Below are 17,256 nucleotides of genomic sequence, written 5' to 3'. Positions count from 1 at the left end.
CCCAATTGCGAGTTAATTTATTTATTCTAGTCGTATTTAGAAAACTATTGCATAATTAAATTATCCGTTGCCTTGAATTTGTTTTAAAAACAGTAAAATATGTATAATTGATTATTTAAGACTTTCCTTATTTTCTCCAAAATCCGGCGTTTCGCGCGATTTAAAAAAATATGTTCAAATGTCCATAACTTAGAGTTATTACGGTACTTTGAAATTCTGTAGTTGTATATTCTTGTCATGTTTAAAAACAATAAGTGGGCCGTCTGTGTGAAAAGGGGGTTTAATGCATGTGCGTAAAGTGTCGTCCCAGATTAGCCTTTGCAGTCTGCACAGGCTAATCAGGGACGACACTTTCCGCTTATATGCTACTTTTCCTTTACAGAAAGTCTCTTCTTAGCAAAAATCCAGTTTAGGTGGAAAGTGTCATCCCTGATTAGCCTGTGCGGACTGCACAGACTAATCTGGGACAACACTTAAGGCACATGCATTAAATCCCCTTTTTACAAAGCACGGCTCAAATAGGAAGTGATGGGTTTACAAAAGCTTGTTCAAAGCACTCCAAAATGGAACTTGTGTGTGTTCAATTGCAGCATATGGTTTTAATGCAAATTAGCTAAATAAGGATGTTCAGTCACATCAATTACTGCTATTGATAACATTCAAACATTTGAGATTAAGCGTGTAATGGTGGTCTATGTGTGTTTCCTGCAAGATGCGGCTGAAAAATAATAAGCAAAATTGATACAGTTAACCTTCATCAGGATTTTAACACAGGGCATATTTGTATGCCAGTATATGAAATAGAATACTCTGGAATATATATCCTACTAATTGATGTGCATTGTAAATATTCAATGTAAAATATTTTTTCGAATATATGTTGTGATAAATACATGGTAGTTCATCTTAATGGTAATAAATAAATTGCTGTTTTTTTAATATAACAATAACGTTTGTTATACTGTTAACAACATCAATAATTGTGACCCAGATAATACATTAAGTATACTTTAATATTTATTGTATTGCTTCTAGAATAAGTCGAAGTCAATAATACAATGTAGAAGCGAACCATTTCGCCAGTCCATGATGTTAATCAAATAAACACTGTGAAAAATCCATTTAAGCAAGTTCATACTGCATGCTAGACTAAGCGAGACAGTCACTGGTCGCCTGGTGTCGGACACTGTCCATCCTAGATCTTCCTGGAGATGTTCTCATCATTTCACAGGCCACACTGGGTAGCAACCTAAAGGGTAAAGGCATGCAGTATCACAGGAACATTGGCAAAGAAGATGGCTTAAAACTTTGTACTAAGTTTGTTTCATTGTTAGAAGTAACAGTTTAAAATTCGACAGCTGTGAGGTACGGGACATACGGCAATAGACAAGTGTTTTCCATGGAAACTAATGGTTCATATACTCATTATTTAGAGTTTTGATACGCAATAAATCATGATAATGCCTCAGTAATTGTGTATGTCTTGAGAGGAGCTTGCGGAAAAGTTGTATTTGGTTTTCTTACACAGTAACAAAAGTAACAACACAAGTAGGCCAGACCGTTGTCAGACATGCTTTTAATTATTATCTATTAAACATATATATTCACCTGGTGGACTTCTTGTGTTATACCAGTATACTTCTGTTTTGTATGAGCAACAGAATAGCCCTATAAGTGATGAAGATGAAGTCAGGACGCACCTAAAAATGTGTTCAATATAACACCTCACCCTGTGTGACCTTGGCACTTGAAAAAAGGAAAACGTTTTGCTTGCAACTTGCTGTCGCACCATGGAGATCAATTGCAAGTGGTTCTTAAATTGGCTGATAAGTGATATGTTACAGTCTGAACAAGATTTAATGCAAGCACGCATCTAGCTTATTCCACCAAATCTTCCAAGAAAAAAGTGAACAAGCCCACGCATCATCATAAGTGTTGACTCAATGAAGCTGAGCATCAAATAGGCCTGAAGGAGCTACGGAGAAATTGCTCTTGTGAGGATTTTCCTCTCGAATGGTGACGGACAGCGCCCCGTGGACGAACATCTTCCATCAGTTAGTAGAAATCAGTGTGATTGCTCGATTGCTCGGCTCGATTTTCTAAAATATTATGCTGAGATATTAAGCTCATCAATAACTTACAGGAATTTCAATTGAAGTAGAAACCTTCATTTTTATCCAAGCATTTTGCATTTTCGTTACTTTTGACTCATCAAAATAATATGCATTGCAACATATTTATGGAAATGTTGCCATGAAAACCAGACACAAGTTATTGTATGTCATGTATGACAAATTAGTATTTCATTTGTAAAGTGATATACTTAAATTGATGCAAATCAACATTTGTATTATCAACACATATGCAAATACAAAGTATCAACAAGTCATTATTTTGACCCTTAAAAATTCCATTTTACTCCTTAACATTTTCAGCACAGGTTCGTTTTAATCGTGGTTTTCAAAAGCTTCTGAAATCCCTGACTTAGACACCATACTCTATTTATATATGTTGTATGAAATTGTAATTTATTAAAAACAGTAGATATATGATAGCAAAGAAGCTGACAAAGAATGGCTTGCAGTATGCTTATTTAATTGAATCAAATTTTATATTCAAGAGGAATGCTGTTTTTTGCAGCTTCTGAACATGCTCCTTTACAAAGATATTTGAGATTTTATGGAATGAAAATGTGATGCGTTTGTATAAGGCATGTTGTTCCTCCACAGCAAATCGAAAACTTGGAAATAATGAGCCGGGTACATTGCAAGCGTTTGTCATGACAACATCACCACGAAGGGCATTCGACATTCGCATGAATATTGGTAATTGAGGGAGTGTTGGCTTGTAGCGGACTCTAGGTTCTACTTGTGTGCTGCTTCTCTGGATGGTGTAAGGTCATGTGCACGCCACGGTGAAGGTCTTGTAAAGTGTTCCTTCAAGTACTGAGACCTTCATATTAAGGACATACCTGACTTTAACCCTACGTTATGTTTAGAAAAAAGGAACACTGAAACTTAAATGAAATCTTAGATTATACAGCCAAGATAAGTGTCAGATGTATGTGACAAAGAAGAATTATTGTTACTTTGTGGTTTACATAAATCAAGGTATCTATCGTCATACTGTGCTGTTTTATGTGAACGCACCGCTTGTGAAGTGCACGACATTGTACCTAAATCATGTTTTGCCATAAGTCAAATTAAAGAAGTTTGTTCGATAATACATTTTAAAGTTGAAGTTTAAGACCCTGGAATGTTTGTTTTCATGTGCATTTAAATAAACAAACACAGTACAAAATACAAATTGAAATTGAAATTTGTAAAATTATTTCCTAATTATGTAATATGTTTATACATGTACAACCAAATTGACTACACATATGCCCTGTTGAGATTTTACTCGTATTCTTTAGTTTATTGGAATACCTTGATTTGTGTAAAACGCAAAGTCACTGTTCCGTCAATGTTCTAACAACGCAACTGTTTTGGTTGCTGTAGGTGGATTTTTAGACGTGTATTTGTAACTGAAGCAGTATATTTTCATCGAGAAGTCGCTGGTATTCCTCTTGCAGTCCAGTTAAGTCGCATTGCAGCTGATTAAACCTTAACTGAAGAGGATCTTAATCAGAATATGTTCCTGAAATATTTTATATATGAGAACTTTGTACATGTCATGATAGTATAAGAAGTAGTTTAAAAGGCTCCTTAAACAAGCAACTTAAATAATTTATTAGTTAATACATAAGAAAAGAAATATTTAAAATACAGAATCTGAGCTAAGTATATGACAATAACCAACAAACTGTTAAATGCTCCAATCATGTTTGGGGTGTCCATTATAAAATACCCGATAATCAAATCATATGCTATACATGCCTTTGTAAAAAATACTTTGCTATATCTTGGTATGATGGAACCTGATGAGCCATATCTAGTAGGGCATGAGCAACCATATCCACACTATCATTTTTTATAACTTACAATAGGTCAGTGCAAATCTTCTTCTTCTTCTCCTTTTTCTTCTTCTTCTTTCAACCATAACAAAATAACTTCTGAAGCTTATGTGTAAGTCTTTGTATATGTGGGTAACAACAACAAAGACACATACTGCAACTGGCATGACAGCTCATTAACTCAACACATTGTGCTATAAGCGTAAACACATACAGTTTATAATTAATAAATTATTTGAAAAGTGTTTTGTTCTATTTTAACATTTAAGTTTTACCTACCGGACTCAAAGTGAACACTAAAGTGTCTCGTGATATAATGTTTCACACAGCTTTGTTTTTGACCTGCGTTCTTTTCATTGCAGCTCTTCATTTAATTTTTTGTTCTTCATCTTTATGAAAGACAAAAAACGAATGTATGAACCTTTAGCGTGCCTCTGTGTGCAGCCAGGCGCACAACAACTTGTATGGATGTTTACACTTTTACCTTTTGCGTGCCTCTGTGTAAAGCCAGGCCCACAACAACTCGTATGCATGTTTACACTCTTATCTTTAGCGTGCCTCTGTGTGAAGCCAGGCGCACAACAACTCGTATGCACATTTACACTCTTACCTTTAGCGTGCCTCTGTGTGAAGCCAGGTGCACAACAACTCGTATTCATGTTTACACTTTTACCTTTAGCGCGCCTCTGTGTGAAGCCAGGCGCACATTAACTAGTATGCATTTTTACACTCTTACCGTTAGCGTGCCTCTGTGTGAAGCCAGGCCCACAACAACTCGTACGCATGTTTACACTCTGACCTTTAGCGTGCCTCTGTTTGAAGCCAGGCACACAACAAATCGTATGCATGTTTACACTCTTACCTTTAGCGCGCCTCTGTGTGAAGCCAGGCGCACATTAACTAGTATGCATGTTTACACTCTTACCTTTAGCGTGCCTTTGTGTGAAGCCAGGCACATAAACAACTCGTATGCAGTTTTACACTCTTATCTTTAGCGTGCCTCTGTGTGAAGCCAGGCGCACAACAACTCGTATGCATGTTTACACTCTGACCTTTAGCGTGCCTCTGTTTGAAGCCAGGTACACAACAACTCGTATGCATGTTTACACTCTTACCTTTAGCGTGCCTTTGTGTGAAGCCAGGCACACAACAACTCGTATGCAGTTTTACACTTTAACCGTTAGCGTGCCTCTGTGTGAAGCCAGGCCCACAACAACTCGTACGCATGTTTACACTCTGACCTTTAGCGTGCCTTTGTTTAAGGCCAGGCACACAACAACTCGTATGCATGTTTACACTCTTACCTTAAGCGTGCCTTTGTGTGAAGCCAGGCACACAACAACTCGTATGCAGTTTTACACTCTTACCTTTAGCGTGCCTCTGTGTGAAGCCAGGCTCACAACAACTCGTACGCATGTTTACACTCTGACCTTTAGCGTGCCTCTGTTTAAACCCAGGCACACAACAATTCGTATGCATGTTTACACTCTTACTTTTAGCGTTCCTTTGTGTGAAGCCAGGCATATAAAAGCCGTATGCAGTTTCACACTGTTACCGTTAGCGTGCCTCTGTGTGAAGCCAGGCCCACAACAACTCGTACGCATGTTTACACTCTGACCTTTAGCGTGCCTCTGTTTGAAGCAATGCACACAACAACTCGTATGCATGTTTACACTCTTACCTTTAGCGTGCCTTTGTGTGAAGCCAGGCACACAACAACTCGTATGCAGTTTTACACTCTTACCTTTAGCGTGCCTCTGTGTGAAGCCAGGCGCACAACAACTCGTATGCATGTTTACACTCTTACCGTTAGCGTGCCTCTGTGTGAAGCCAGGCGCACAACAACTCGTAACCATGTTTACACTCTTACCTTTAACGTGCCTCTGTGTGAAGCCAGGCACACAAAAACTCGTATGCAGGTTTACACTTTTACTTTTAGCGTACCTCTGTGTGAAGCCAGGCACACAAAACTCGTATGCATGTTTACACTCTAACCTTAGAGTGTCTCTGTGTGAAGTCCGGCGCACAACAACTTGTATGCATGTTAACACTCTTACCTTTAGCGTGTTTCTGTGTGAAGCCAGGCGCACAACAACTCGTATGCATCTTTACGCTCTTACCTTTAGCGTGTTTCTGTGTGAAGCAAGGCGCACACCAACTTGTATGCACGTTAACACTCTTTCCTTTAGAGTAACTCTGTGTAAAGCCAGGCGCACAACAACGTGTATGGATGTTTACACTCTTTCCTTTAGAGTGTCTCTGTGTAACGCCAGGCGCACAAAAACTTGTATGAGTGTTTACACTCTAACCTTAAGCGTGCCTCTGTGTAAAGTCAGGCCCACAACAACTTGTATGCATGTACATGTATACACTCTTTCCTTTAGAGTGTCTCTGTTTAAAGCCAGACGGACAAAAAACGTATGCATGTCTACACATTTACATTTAGCGTACCTCTATGTGAAGCCAGGCGCACAACAACTCGTATGCATGTTTACACTCTGACCTTTAGAGTGTCTCTGTGTGAAGACAGGCGCATAAAAACTCGTATGAATGTTTACACTCGTTCCTTTAGCGTGCCTCTGTGTGAAGCCAGGCGAACAACAACTCGTATGCATGTTAACACTCTTACCTTTAGCGTGCCTCTGTGAGAAGCCAGGCGAACAACAACTCGTATGCATGTTTACACTCTTTTATTTAGCGTGCCTCTGTGTGAAGCCAGGCAAACAACAACTCGTATGCATGTTTTCCCTCTGACCTTTAGCGTGTCTCTGTGTGAAGCCAGGCGCACAACAACTCGTAACCATGTTTACACTCTGACCTTTAGCGAGTCTCTGTGTGAAGTCAGGCGCACAACAACTCGTAACCATGTTTACACTCTGACCTTTAGCGTGTCTCTGTGCGAAGCCAGGCGCACAACAACTCGTATGCATGTCTAAACTCTTACCTTTAGCGTGCCTCTGTGTGAAGCCAGGAGAACAACAACTCGTATGCATGTCAACACTCTAACCTTTAGAGTGTCTCTGTGCTAAGCCAGGCACACAACAACTCGTATGCATGTCTACACTCTTTCCTCAGCATGCCTCTGTGTAAATCAAGACGTACAAAAACTCGAATGCATGTCTACACTCTTAGCGTTAGCGTGCCTCTTTGTGAAGCCAGGCGCACAACAACTCGCATGCATGTTTACACTCTTACCTTTAGCGTGCCTCTGTGTGAAGCCATGCACACAACAACCTTGAGCGTGCCTCTGTGTGAAGCCAGATGCACAACAACTCGTATGCATGTTTACACTCTTACCTTGAGCGTGCCTCTGTGTGAAGCCAGGTGCACAACAACTCGTATGCATGTTTACACTTTTACCTTTTGCGTGCCTTTGTGTGAAGCCAGGCGCACAACAACTCGTATGCATGTCTACACTCTTACCTTTAGCGTGTCTCTATGTGAAGCCAGGCACACAGCTACTTGTATGCATGTTTACACTCTTACCTTTAGCGTGCCTCTGTATGAAGCCAGACGCACAACAACTCGTATGCATGTCTACACTCTTTCAATGAACCTCTTGACTACACTCCATTTCACCGTCAAATGTTATGGAAAATGTCTTCCTCCCTGCGTGACCCGCGTGACCCGCGTGAATTGATAGCTTGAGTCGTGTGATATGAACCCACCAATAGAATGGCGAGATTTGTAGCCGATGTGTAACATTCATGTATAATATTGAGGTTATATATTGAAGTTTCACATCTAATCCGTAAGCGGACTATAGTGAGAAACATAACATCGGAAACAAAACGACAGGTAGGTATTTTCTTTTTGCTCATTATATGAAACTGAAAAGCATCGGTATGTACGGGAATATTCAAAGATAGGATTGTAAGCCTTTAAGGGTTATGCTCGCTTTTTATTTTAAAGGGACCTTTTCACGTTTTGGTAAATTGACAAAATTAAAAAAAATGTTTCAGATTCGCAAATTTTCGTTGTAGTTATGATATTTGTTAGGAAACAGTAATATTTAACATTAACCATGCTCTAAAATTTCCATCATATGCATCTGTTGACGAATTAAAAACCTGAAAATTATAAAGTGTTGCAACGCGAAACGATTTAATAAGTCGGAGAGTTCTGTTGTTGTCGTTATATTTTGTGACACTACGAGAATTGCTTATATAAAATATAAAATACATCTTGCAAATGAACACTAAGTAACAGCTTAATGGAAATGCATATAGATTGCGTTGTTGAAACTGTACGATTTGATATATTTGGATACACGTCGGCCTGCACACAATGTATTATAGGTATTCTTGAATTCTTCGCTTGTTTTCGCAAAGGGAATATCATGTTAATGCACATGAAATATCAAAAAAACAAACTTGATGTGGTAAACTAAGCCTGCAGAAAACACTAAATGGATAATGGTCTTTATCTTTCAAGTGTTATTAAGGTTTACTATTATCTTTGAGACACAAATACGCAATAATTCATGAAACTTACACACGTATTGACTTAAAGCACACAACTTATTTGGCATAGTAAATTTAAGTATATATAAGAAACATATTTTATCTATGCCAATTAGAATATATCTGGTGGTTACAAGGTAGAAATCCGTCTTTTTTGCGCTTTCAAACTTAAAAAATAATCGCGTTTGTCGAAATGGACGTATACGTCTAGAAATCCTACTTTCGGTTTTAAAAGCTGTACCGCTTGAAAAATAATAAATTACTTGCTTACTATGCTATATATTTAAATTTATCTATGCCAATTACAATATATATGGTAGTTTTAAGGTAGAAATCTGTCTTTTGCAAGCTTTAAAACTTAAAAATAATCGCGTTTGTCAAAATGAACGTATACGTCTAGAAGTCTAGAAATCCTTCTTTCGGTTTTAAAAGCGGTGCCGTTTGAAAAATAATAAATTACTTGCTAACTAGGCTATAGATTTAATTACAATTTTGCACACTTTCAAATGGCATCTATATGTATTGATTAACATGTATTTCATTTCAAGGTCAGAGGCTATTGATTACAACCCAACAGCAGAGCCATCCGACGTTGAGATCGATAAATTTATCTCAACGGAATCGATCTACAGAAATCGTGGGAATACAAAAATAGTGAATATACCAAAAAGACTCAGTTCGGTTTTGCAATTTAAAGGTTATTAAAACGGAACCCAACAAACATTTCTTCGGTAAGTGCATGTTTTATTATTCAATGAAGTATACCTTTGGTGATGTTTTTCTGGATGATAATTGTTTATCTTGAATAGGGTATTATTTGTTAAATTAAAAAAATATAATGTCTCACTAAAACTTCATTTCATCATTTTGACTTTTATTGTTCGTTAACAAACTTACGATTACAATATTTGATCATACAATTTTCATACCATTTGATAGTAATCATTATTTATTCTTAATCTGGGTAGTATAAACGCGTGTTTGAAATTAAAGGTCAGGCATTACGTCCAATAAATCGTTGTGAGCCATGTAGAGCGGCCAAAAACACGTCGCCGCGTATACATTTATATCCTTCTAAGGGCATTATGGGTATAACATTTTTCCCGCCGAAATACTTTAATGGCCATGGGCGAGTGGGATCTGCTGGTAAATCGCATAGATTGTTTTTCGACGTAGCTGTTTAACCAAGCTGTTCACCTTAAATGAGCTTTACAAAACGACAGCAGGCCCGAATGAATAGTTCGAATATTTCATTAGCTGATTCGAGAGAAATCCCCCAGAATTTGGCCACATCACTGCGTCGGTGTACAGCGTTAAGGATGTGACACGGTTCAGCGATAGGAATTTGGGACTGCTCTCTGCATGTCATACGACACAAAGAGACACATTTTGGCCAAGTTACAATAACGTGTTCAATTTCATCTCGCAGAATGTCGAAGTCAGTACTCGGTCACTTAATCGTCAGTGAAAGACCTAATAGACTATCGATATACGTCGATAACAAAGTTTTGTTTTCACTATGATAGAAAAAACGCTACCGAAAAGTAGTGTCATGATAACATGGAAATCGTTTATTTATATAACTACAAATGGTTGCCGCATTCGGTAAGCCCGTCTTTAAATCGTTCCTGAAATCCTAAACAGGCTGCCGAAATTTTCTAGTATGCTATAAATAACACAGTTTGCCTTCAATTTTCCATCAAACAGTATTTTGCTTAGATGTTCTATTTAGAAGACGCAATATGATGGTTAAAGACCCGCGTCGTGCGAAAATAGACAATATGCAGTCAACGTATCTATAGCCCAGCCTGTACATCTCGCAGTCGGGTTAGAAGATACCTAATGAGACTATAAAGGCTTGTTTGATTGTACAGCGTACAGCGTAGCTCTTGACCAAACTGCACACTTTTGCTGGACTTAAGTTACGAAGGTCATAACGCCCTAAGACCCAATCTCGCACGACGCGGCTCTAAACTTGTCATTTGAATATATCGAAAGAAAACTGCGTGATAATCATATATTTACATACCATGTATTTCGATAGTGAAGAAATATAATCATAATAAGCTTTGCGATCACACATATGATGTGATCTCCCGTAGTATAATTTTTACTGGCGAACACTATTGTGTGGTTTGAATATACGTGCACTTCCTAACACACATTTCATGCGGTGGATATGCGACTAACAAGTGAAAACCACAACAACAACAACAATAAAACCTTTGTTTTCAATTTAATTTTTAAGAAACGTAGATTTTTTAACTTTATTTCAAAGTCAGAAGTAAGGATATACACCGTTCGAAAATCTTTTTTAAAAGATATTTCTTATTTGTTTATCAAACCGAAATTGGGATTTCAGATAAGAGTTTACTTCACGTCAGAACTCGAATGGATAGATCACAACATAGAATTTAAAAAGCACTCAGATTTTTATGTAAAACCAGGAAGTGGGGGCTATATAAGAAAAACTTTGTACTATTAGTGTATCCGTTCGTCGGTCTTTCTCGAATGTCGTTTGGACTGTAACTTCACCATGAATTTAAAGATTTCAAAATAACTTGGCACAAGTTTAAACCGGCATGAGACAGCATGTCGCACCCAAAAACGTAGTATACCTTAAGATCAAGGCAATGCTTTTAAGCCAAAGGTCAAAGGCGCAAGAACCATATAACTAATGTCAAGGTTGATATCGAACTCGAATATGCAAGTCATGTACATAACACGTTTAATAGCATTTTGTATTGTTTACTCCTGCCTTGCATCGTACTTTGAGTTCACAATTAATGCTCGTTCTGTCTCTGTCGGTAAACAGACGACGTCTATTACGCAATCGCGCTTTCATTAAAGCATATCATATGTTGATCGCGTTTTTTTTTCGCTGACAAGAGGCAACTTCAGCGACAATGCCAATGAGTGTGCATATTTGATGATATGCATTATTAGCTGGTGTGAAACAATACTCTTTCACAAGTCATTTTTATACAGATTTTAACTTTTATGTCGAAGCCATAAGGATCCGCTCGAGTAGGATAAAATCTTAAAAATATAAAGTATATAGCTTTCCAAAGATACCGAGTTAATATAATTTGAATGGGTTTAACACTTTCGAGATTCTGAACGGTCTCCAATTGTTTGCCGAACATCACGAAATCGTCCCGAGTTAAATTGAAATAAGACACCGAATATATCAAAAGTTTTGTGAAGCTTTGCGATCTTACACGCAATCGGCATAATCGTCGTTTAGACACCAGTGAGCATCCGGACGTTTACGCCGTTACAACGTTTACTGAGTCTTTAAAGCGAAGATTTCTATACTAAGGCTATTTTTCATTGCTTTATCATTGTGAATGTTTAGATGATACACACTCCATTAATCGTCGTTGATTTTAATGGCTCTCGAGATAAACCGTTAACAAACGACTGGTTGTTCAATTTGCAGTCTTTATAATGTGTGACGATTTTCTAGTGGAATTTCAACTTCTTATTAGACCATACGGTTCAAGTTCTTTTGAGTGGCTTTTAACGGCAGATGCTTGATGAAGGAAAGTTATTCTAGTCGATCATAAAACCTCTTACTACAAGTTTAATTTTGTATAGTTGTATAAATAGTGGGTCATTTAACAGAAAATGGTAAGTAACGATCTGGAGCTAAAGGTTCTGAACCAAAGGTTATTGCATCATGGTAACATATCCTACAAACAATATAACATAAATAGGGAAATGTATGAAACAAAACTTATGAAGGAAATGGCAGTGAAACAATCACGGAATATTGAAAAAAAAGCAATATTTTGTCAAAACTTATTTATTTCATAGCGTTAAAGTTGCAATATCAAATATTATAATTATCATAATTGTCATAGACAAAAAATGGGAGCTGGGATTTTGAAAGTAACTGTCTAATGTATTCTGTTCGTCGTGGCTTATTTGTTATGTTGTCCGCCTAGCGACCGGAGTTCGATCCCCACTGTGGGAGAATACTTAAGATATTCACATAGACACCAAGTACTGTTTCAACTTACGGAACGGATTCTGGAGCTATTAAATACGACTTAGGCTCTCAATACTATGGAGCTCAAATAAAAAAGGTTTTAACTTCTGTACTCTGTCAAACCCCATTAAAAAAATTATCAAAACATTTCAATTGATTGCACACGCCAACTTCCGATTGCTTTCCGTACATGATATACGGTTTTCATAGATTTCAGTTTATTCAGATACATATATCAAGATTTAATTGATATTGTACATTTTTATCATAAGTTTTCACAGTAAGAACAGTATCATGACGTTAAAATATACCCACAAATGCCGTCCAGGAAAAACTAATTCGAAACCATACTGCCAATTGTTATTACAATGTGTTATATGTATTTCAACTTATAAAATGTGTAATGGATCGGACATTTTTTGGCAACTCCGCACTACTGTTCACAGAGCAAGCATCAGTAATTTATATCAGAAAATGCATATATAAATGCATCTTTGACAAAATGCATACTTTATATCGAATAACGATATAGCTACTGTATGTCTTTTCGAGTGTGCGTTTCATCCACTTTTGTAACGATAAATTTTATGTGAATCGTAAAATATAAGGCCTTATTTAATCGCATTTTGAACAGCTGAATGTGATATAAACGTATTGCTTAGGTAAACGCAAAGTGAAAAGTATTTTTTCTCACATGCATTAAAAAGCTACAATATTTATCAATGAACAGTAAATATGTATTTTTAAATCACAAGAAATGGATTACCCCAAGCCGTTCGCTGCACCTAACACTACGCGTGCGATAGCTGCAATGGACCACAGTATGTTGGATGATCTCTTGGATGATCTCAAGCCGTTCGCTGCACCTACCACTAGGCGAGCGAACGCTGCCATCGATGTCAGTATGTTTGGTCAGTCGAGTGGTTTAGCAGATGTGACGTTGATTGTAGAAAACGTCCGCATCCCTGTCATCAAGGCCACTTTGATGGTGACATCGCCTGTGTTTCGAGCAATGCTACAGGCTGAATGTAAGGAAAAGGATCAGAATGAAATCCAACTTCCAGGCAAACGATTGGAAAGCTTCATTCCATTTCTTCGTTGTATTTACCCAGATCTTAAGGACCGAGTTACAGGTAAACTATCACTTGACTATTTACCCGGTACACGTAGTGCATCTGCAGTGTGTCAGAATGAATAAGAATATATTTTAGGATTACTCCACGATTCTTTATACTTACTTTTATTCGAATGCTTGTGCGAATCGAACCATCGTTTGTTTTTGTGTTTTGTTTACAAAGGGCGTATAGTTTTACATCGTCATTCAATTTAACTAAAAATGTAGTGAAACATTTGGTTCAACATGATCTAATTGGATGTTTATGGTTTTAGCAAACGATGCCGCAATCATTCTACCGTTGGCATCGGAATATCAAGTCGTCAAGTTAATGGAGCAATGTGAAGATTGTCTGCTTTTCTTGATTGAACAAACGACGAATATGTACATGTCATGCGAAAGTCTTTGCAAATATTTAAATCTAGCTGAAAACTGCGACCGACAACGTCTAAGAGAAACGTGCGCCGTTTGGGTTTCTACATTTCCACTAAATGACAGAAAGCGCTACATCACACAATATAAGATATCAGCAGAAAGTGAGCTTCAGATCTCAAACTGTGCATGTACAAGGCATGAACTTTTTGAAGCGGATGCAAGAGCACTACAAAAAGAACAAACCGACATTTTTTTGCATGTTAAAAAAAACACTTCATTTCAGTACGAAAACAAAAGTACCGTCGCCGAAGTATTTACTGGTTTACGAATAGCTTATTATTTCAATGGACGACGGTCAACTGAGTATAGAAGACGCATCGAAAACATGCGTGATATATGTTTCAAGAATCCTAATGATATTCCCGTTTACAACGAATTTAAAACTCTTCCCCACGATTTGAAATTTGACCTCCAAGAAATAATCCCTGGTTTCCGGAAGATATAAAGCTCTGTTTGTCATACTGAAGTATGTGATGCGTATATAAGAGTGGTTGTTTTGTGTGTGTGTGTAAAATATGCTATATATCATTTATACAGAACCTACAAGATTGATGTTGAATACATTTTAAAGATACCTTATTATGTTAGGCGAAGATAATTAATTGCGCGAAGCGAGCAGTATTATACCGCTTTCTTTTATATCTTAGTAGTGATATACGATATGTTTAACATGGCGTCCTTCAAAATTCCCTTGAAATACATGGATAATCGTAGAATATAATGTTTAATTAAGATTATAAATAACATGAATGATTGATATGGATATTTTAGGCGAGCTGTACAAATATTAAAGAATAGGAAAATAGGACCAGTCGTGTAATCTATAACGTAATAGTAACAGCGTAAGCCAGGAACAGCTAGTGTTTTGTAGATCGAGACTTACTCTTTACTTTTGTGTAGCCCATTTACAAATATAATGTATAAATTGGTTTTTGTTTTTGCTTTTGCAATATGTGTTAAAATCTGCGTAGAGTAGATACTTGTTTTCTTATCTGTCCGCTTGTGTTAATAAAAACGACATTCATTCGCCAGCATGTTAATTTCCGTCATAAATTCCTCAGTGATGACATCACCTTATCGTTAATTGTTTAAACTTATATCGACAGAACACATAGGTTGATCAGGTTGCACATGTTACAGGAAAGCGAGACTTATCTTTTTGACATTTTTTTGCCTTTTCTGCGAATTGAATTATTATATATCATTCATTGTGTCCTTAAACGGCCCATCATACATGAGTGCTACATGCTGAAGGAACCTTTTTTTTGCAAGCTTGTTAAAGCCTCTGCATTGTATATCAGACCATCCTTTAAATGGGAACAACCGTTAAATCTATGATGATAGCTTCATAGTGTTTCATAATGAAAACTTCTCATACTTAGGTGTTAATAGGAACTGCGGACAAGTTTTCAAAATGTATTCAATAAGAACCTTAATAAAAATATATACCTACAGTGGGTTGAACACGCCAGAAAGCTGGTGTCAGAGAGAGCTTAGTGCTACAGTACAGTTAGCTTTGTACATCACGTGACTTAATCTTGACTACAAACAGTAATAGTAAAACAACTCTAACTTAATTGACAGCATATTTTAAAAGGGTGTAAACCGATCTTGATATGTGAATGCGAGTTTTTCTTTGCTAAAGTATATTCCTATAATAAATACAAGCTGAAAAGAACCTTTTACATGTATATAAAATTATAACATAATATAGTTTGAAGACTTACGTGCATTCAAAAAAGATGTTTATTCTACAACAATTAAGAAGACTTTCACAAACATCATTTAAATAACTCGTGACATTCGATAAACGAGTCTTGCCTTGCCTCTACCCTTGAACAAGTTGAACTAGATATTTAGCCGGTGTAAATCTATGTCACTTATGTTGACAGATCGACAATTTTAATTATGTCCTTGTTTGTCATCGAGTCGAATGATTTGCGACTATTAATGATGTTGAGGTTGAAAATATTGTATTTTATAAATTATATCATAAAAAGCATATCCAGGCGTACGTTTCTTTTCTATACGGTGACCGCCTATGATAATAGTGTCAAGTTCAGATGATTTTTCAATAACCCATTAAAACTTCTCCTTAAAGGGACCTTTCCACAGATTTTGGCATGTATTGAAGTTTGTCATTAAGAACATAATATTGATAAATGTAAATATTGGAACTTAAAAGCTCAAGTAAAAAAACAAGTATAAAATTAAAGGTACAAATTTAAGAAAGAAAGAAAAAGTAACCTTCAACTTGGCTCGAACCATTGACCCATGGAGTAAATGTCTATCGCTTAGACCACTCGGCCATCCGTGCTGAAACAATGTGTGATTGATTTTTATACTTTATAGAAGCAATCCCCGTAGTATCACAACATATAAAGACAACAACAGAACTCTCCAAATTATTCAATCGTTTCGCGTTGCAACGCTTTAAAATTTTCAGGTTTTTGAATCGTCAAAAGAGGCATTAATTGATATTTTAGAGCATGGTTAACGTTCAGTAGTACTGTTTCTTCGAAATTTGCGAATCTGAAACATTTTTGTTTTATTTTGTAAATTTACCAAAAGGATAAGTGGCCCCTTTAAAAGGGCTTTGTGTATACTTTTGCTTTGTCAGCTCGTTGTTAACATTTATGCTGTCGGGAATTGAACCCGGGTTTCAATGGTGAGAAGTACTTGTACCATAAATATTATATATTATTTTAACGTAGCAATGTATAAACATAATGCGATAAAACTACGCAGTCGCATCACGCTTACATGTACTTATTAAAACGTTGGAGTTATTGTTTATAATGAACAAAGGAGGAGCGTACATTATAATACCACTTGTGGTCATGACATAGTGTTATAGTAAAAACCATAAATCCCATTATTGGTTAAACATGGTTTAATCGAGCTTTTTATTCTGAAATATATATTCCTTTTTGTTTTGTGACAACTGACATTACTCTAATTAGCATGAAATATAAAACAATACTATCTTTGCACATAAGCTTTAAAAATACCCATGTTTCAGGCAGACTATGTTTTGATTTTATATGTATGTGAATAAAATAATCCATATTTGTCTTGTTTTTCTGCATAACATTAAAGTCAAAGGAGCGAGAACCACGTCATTAACTGTCAAAGTCGATGTCAAATTTGAAGTCAATTCACAATAAAAACTATTAAGACATATTAACGAATTATTACGTGTCCACTATTCAACTTGATTATAAATACAAATGTTAACATTCAAAAAGGTTCAGATAAAAATCACACATGAGGCCTAACGTCATTATCCAGCTTT

At 36.6% G+C, this 17,256-nt stretch overlaps 1 protein-coding gene across 3 annotated transcripts in view; it reads left to right on the top strand.

Annotated features, from left to right (window-relative positions):
• Positions 1-7,589: 7,589 nt before the first annotated feature.
• Positions 7,590-17,256, top strand: part of LOC127874675 (uncharacterized) — a 61,055-nt gene continuing 51,388 nt past the window's right edge. Inside the window, exons 1-4 of one of the 3 annotated variants that reach the window (XM_052419168.1) lie at positions 7,590-7,753; positions 8,967-9,149; positions 13,168-13,545; positions 13,802-17,033. In XM_052419168.1, the coding sequence (XP_052275128.1) occupies positions 13,170-13,545; positions 13,802-14,406 (981 nt within the window). In that variant the 5' untranslated portion in view covers positions 7,590-7,753; positions 8,967-9,149; positions 13,168-13,169 and the 3' untranslated portion in view covers positions 14,407-17,033. Of the gene's footprint in view, positions 7,754-8,966; positions 9,150-13,167; positions 13,546-13,801; positions 17,034-17,256 lie in introns of those variants that run through there. The other 2 variants (XM_052419167.1, XM_052419166.1) reach the window with 2 other exon arrangements.

Source organism: Dreissena polymorpha, chromosome 3 (assembly GCF_020536995.1).
Source record: "Dreissena polymorpha isolate Duluth1 chromosome 3, UMN_Dpol_1.0, whole genome shotgun sequence".
Classification (NCBI taxonomy): Eukaryota; Metazoa; Mollusca; class Bivalvia; order Myida; family Dreissenidae; genus Dreissena; species Dreissena polymorpha.
The sequence above is the reverse complement of the archived record's forward strand: the minus strand, read 5'-3'. Positions and strand labels throughout refer to the sequence as shown.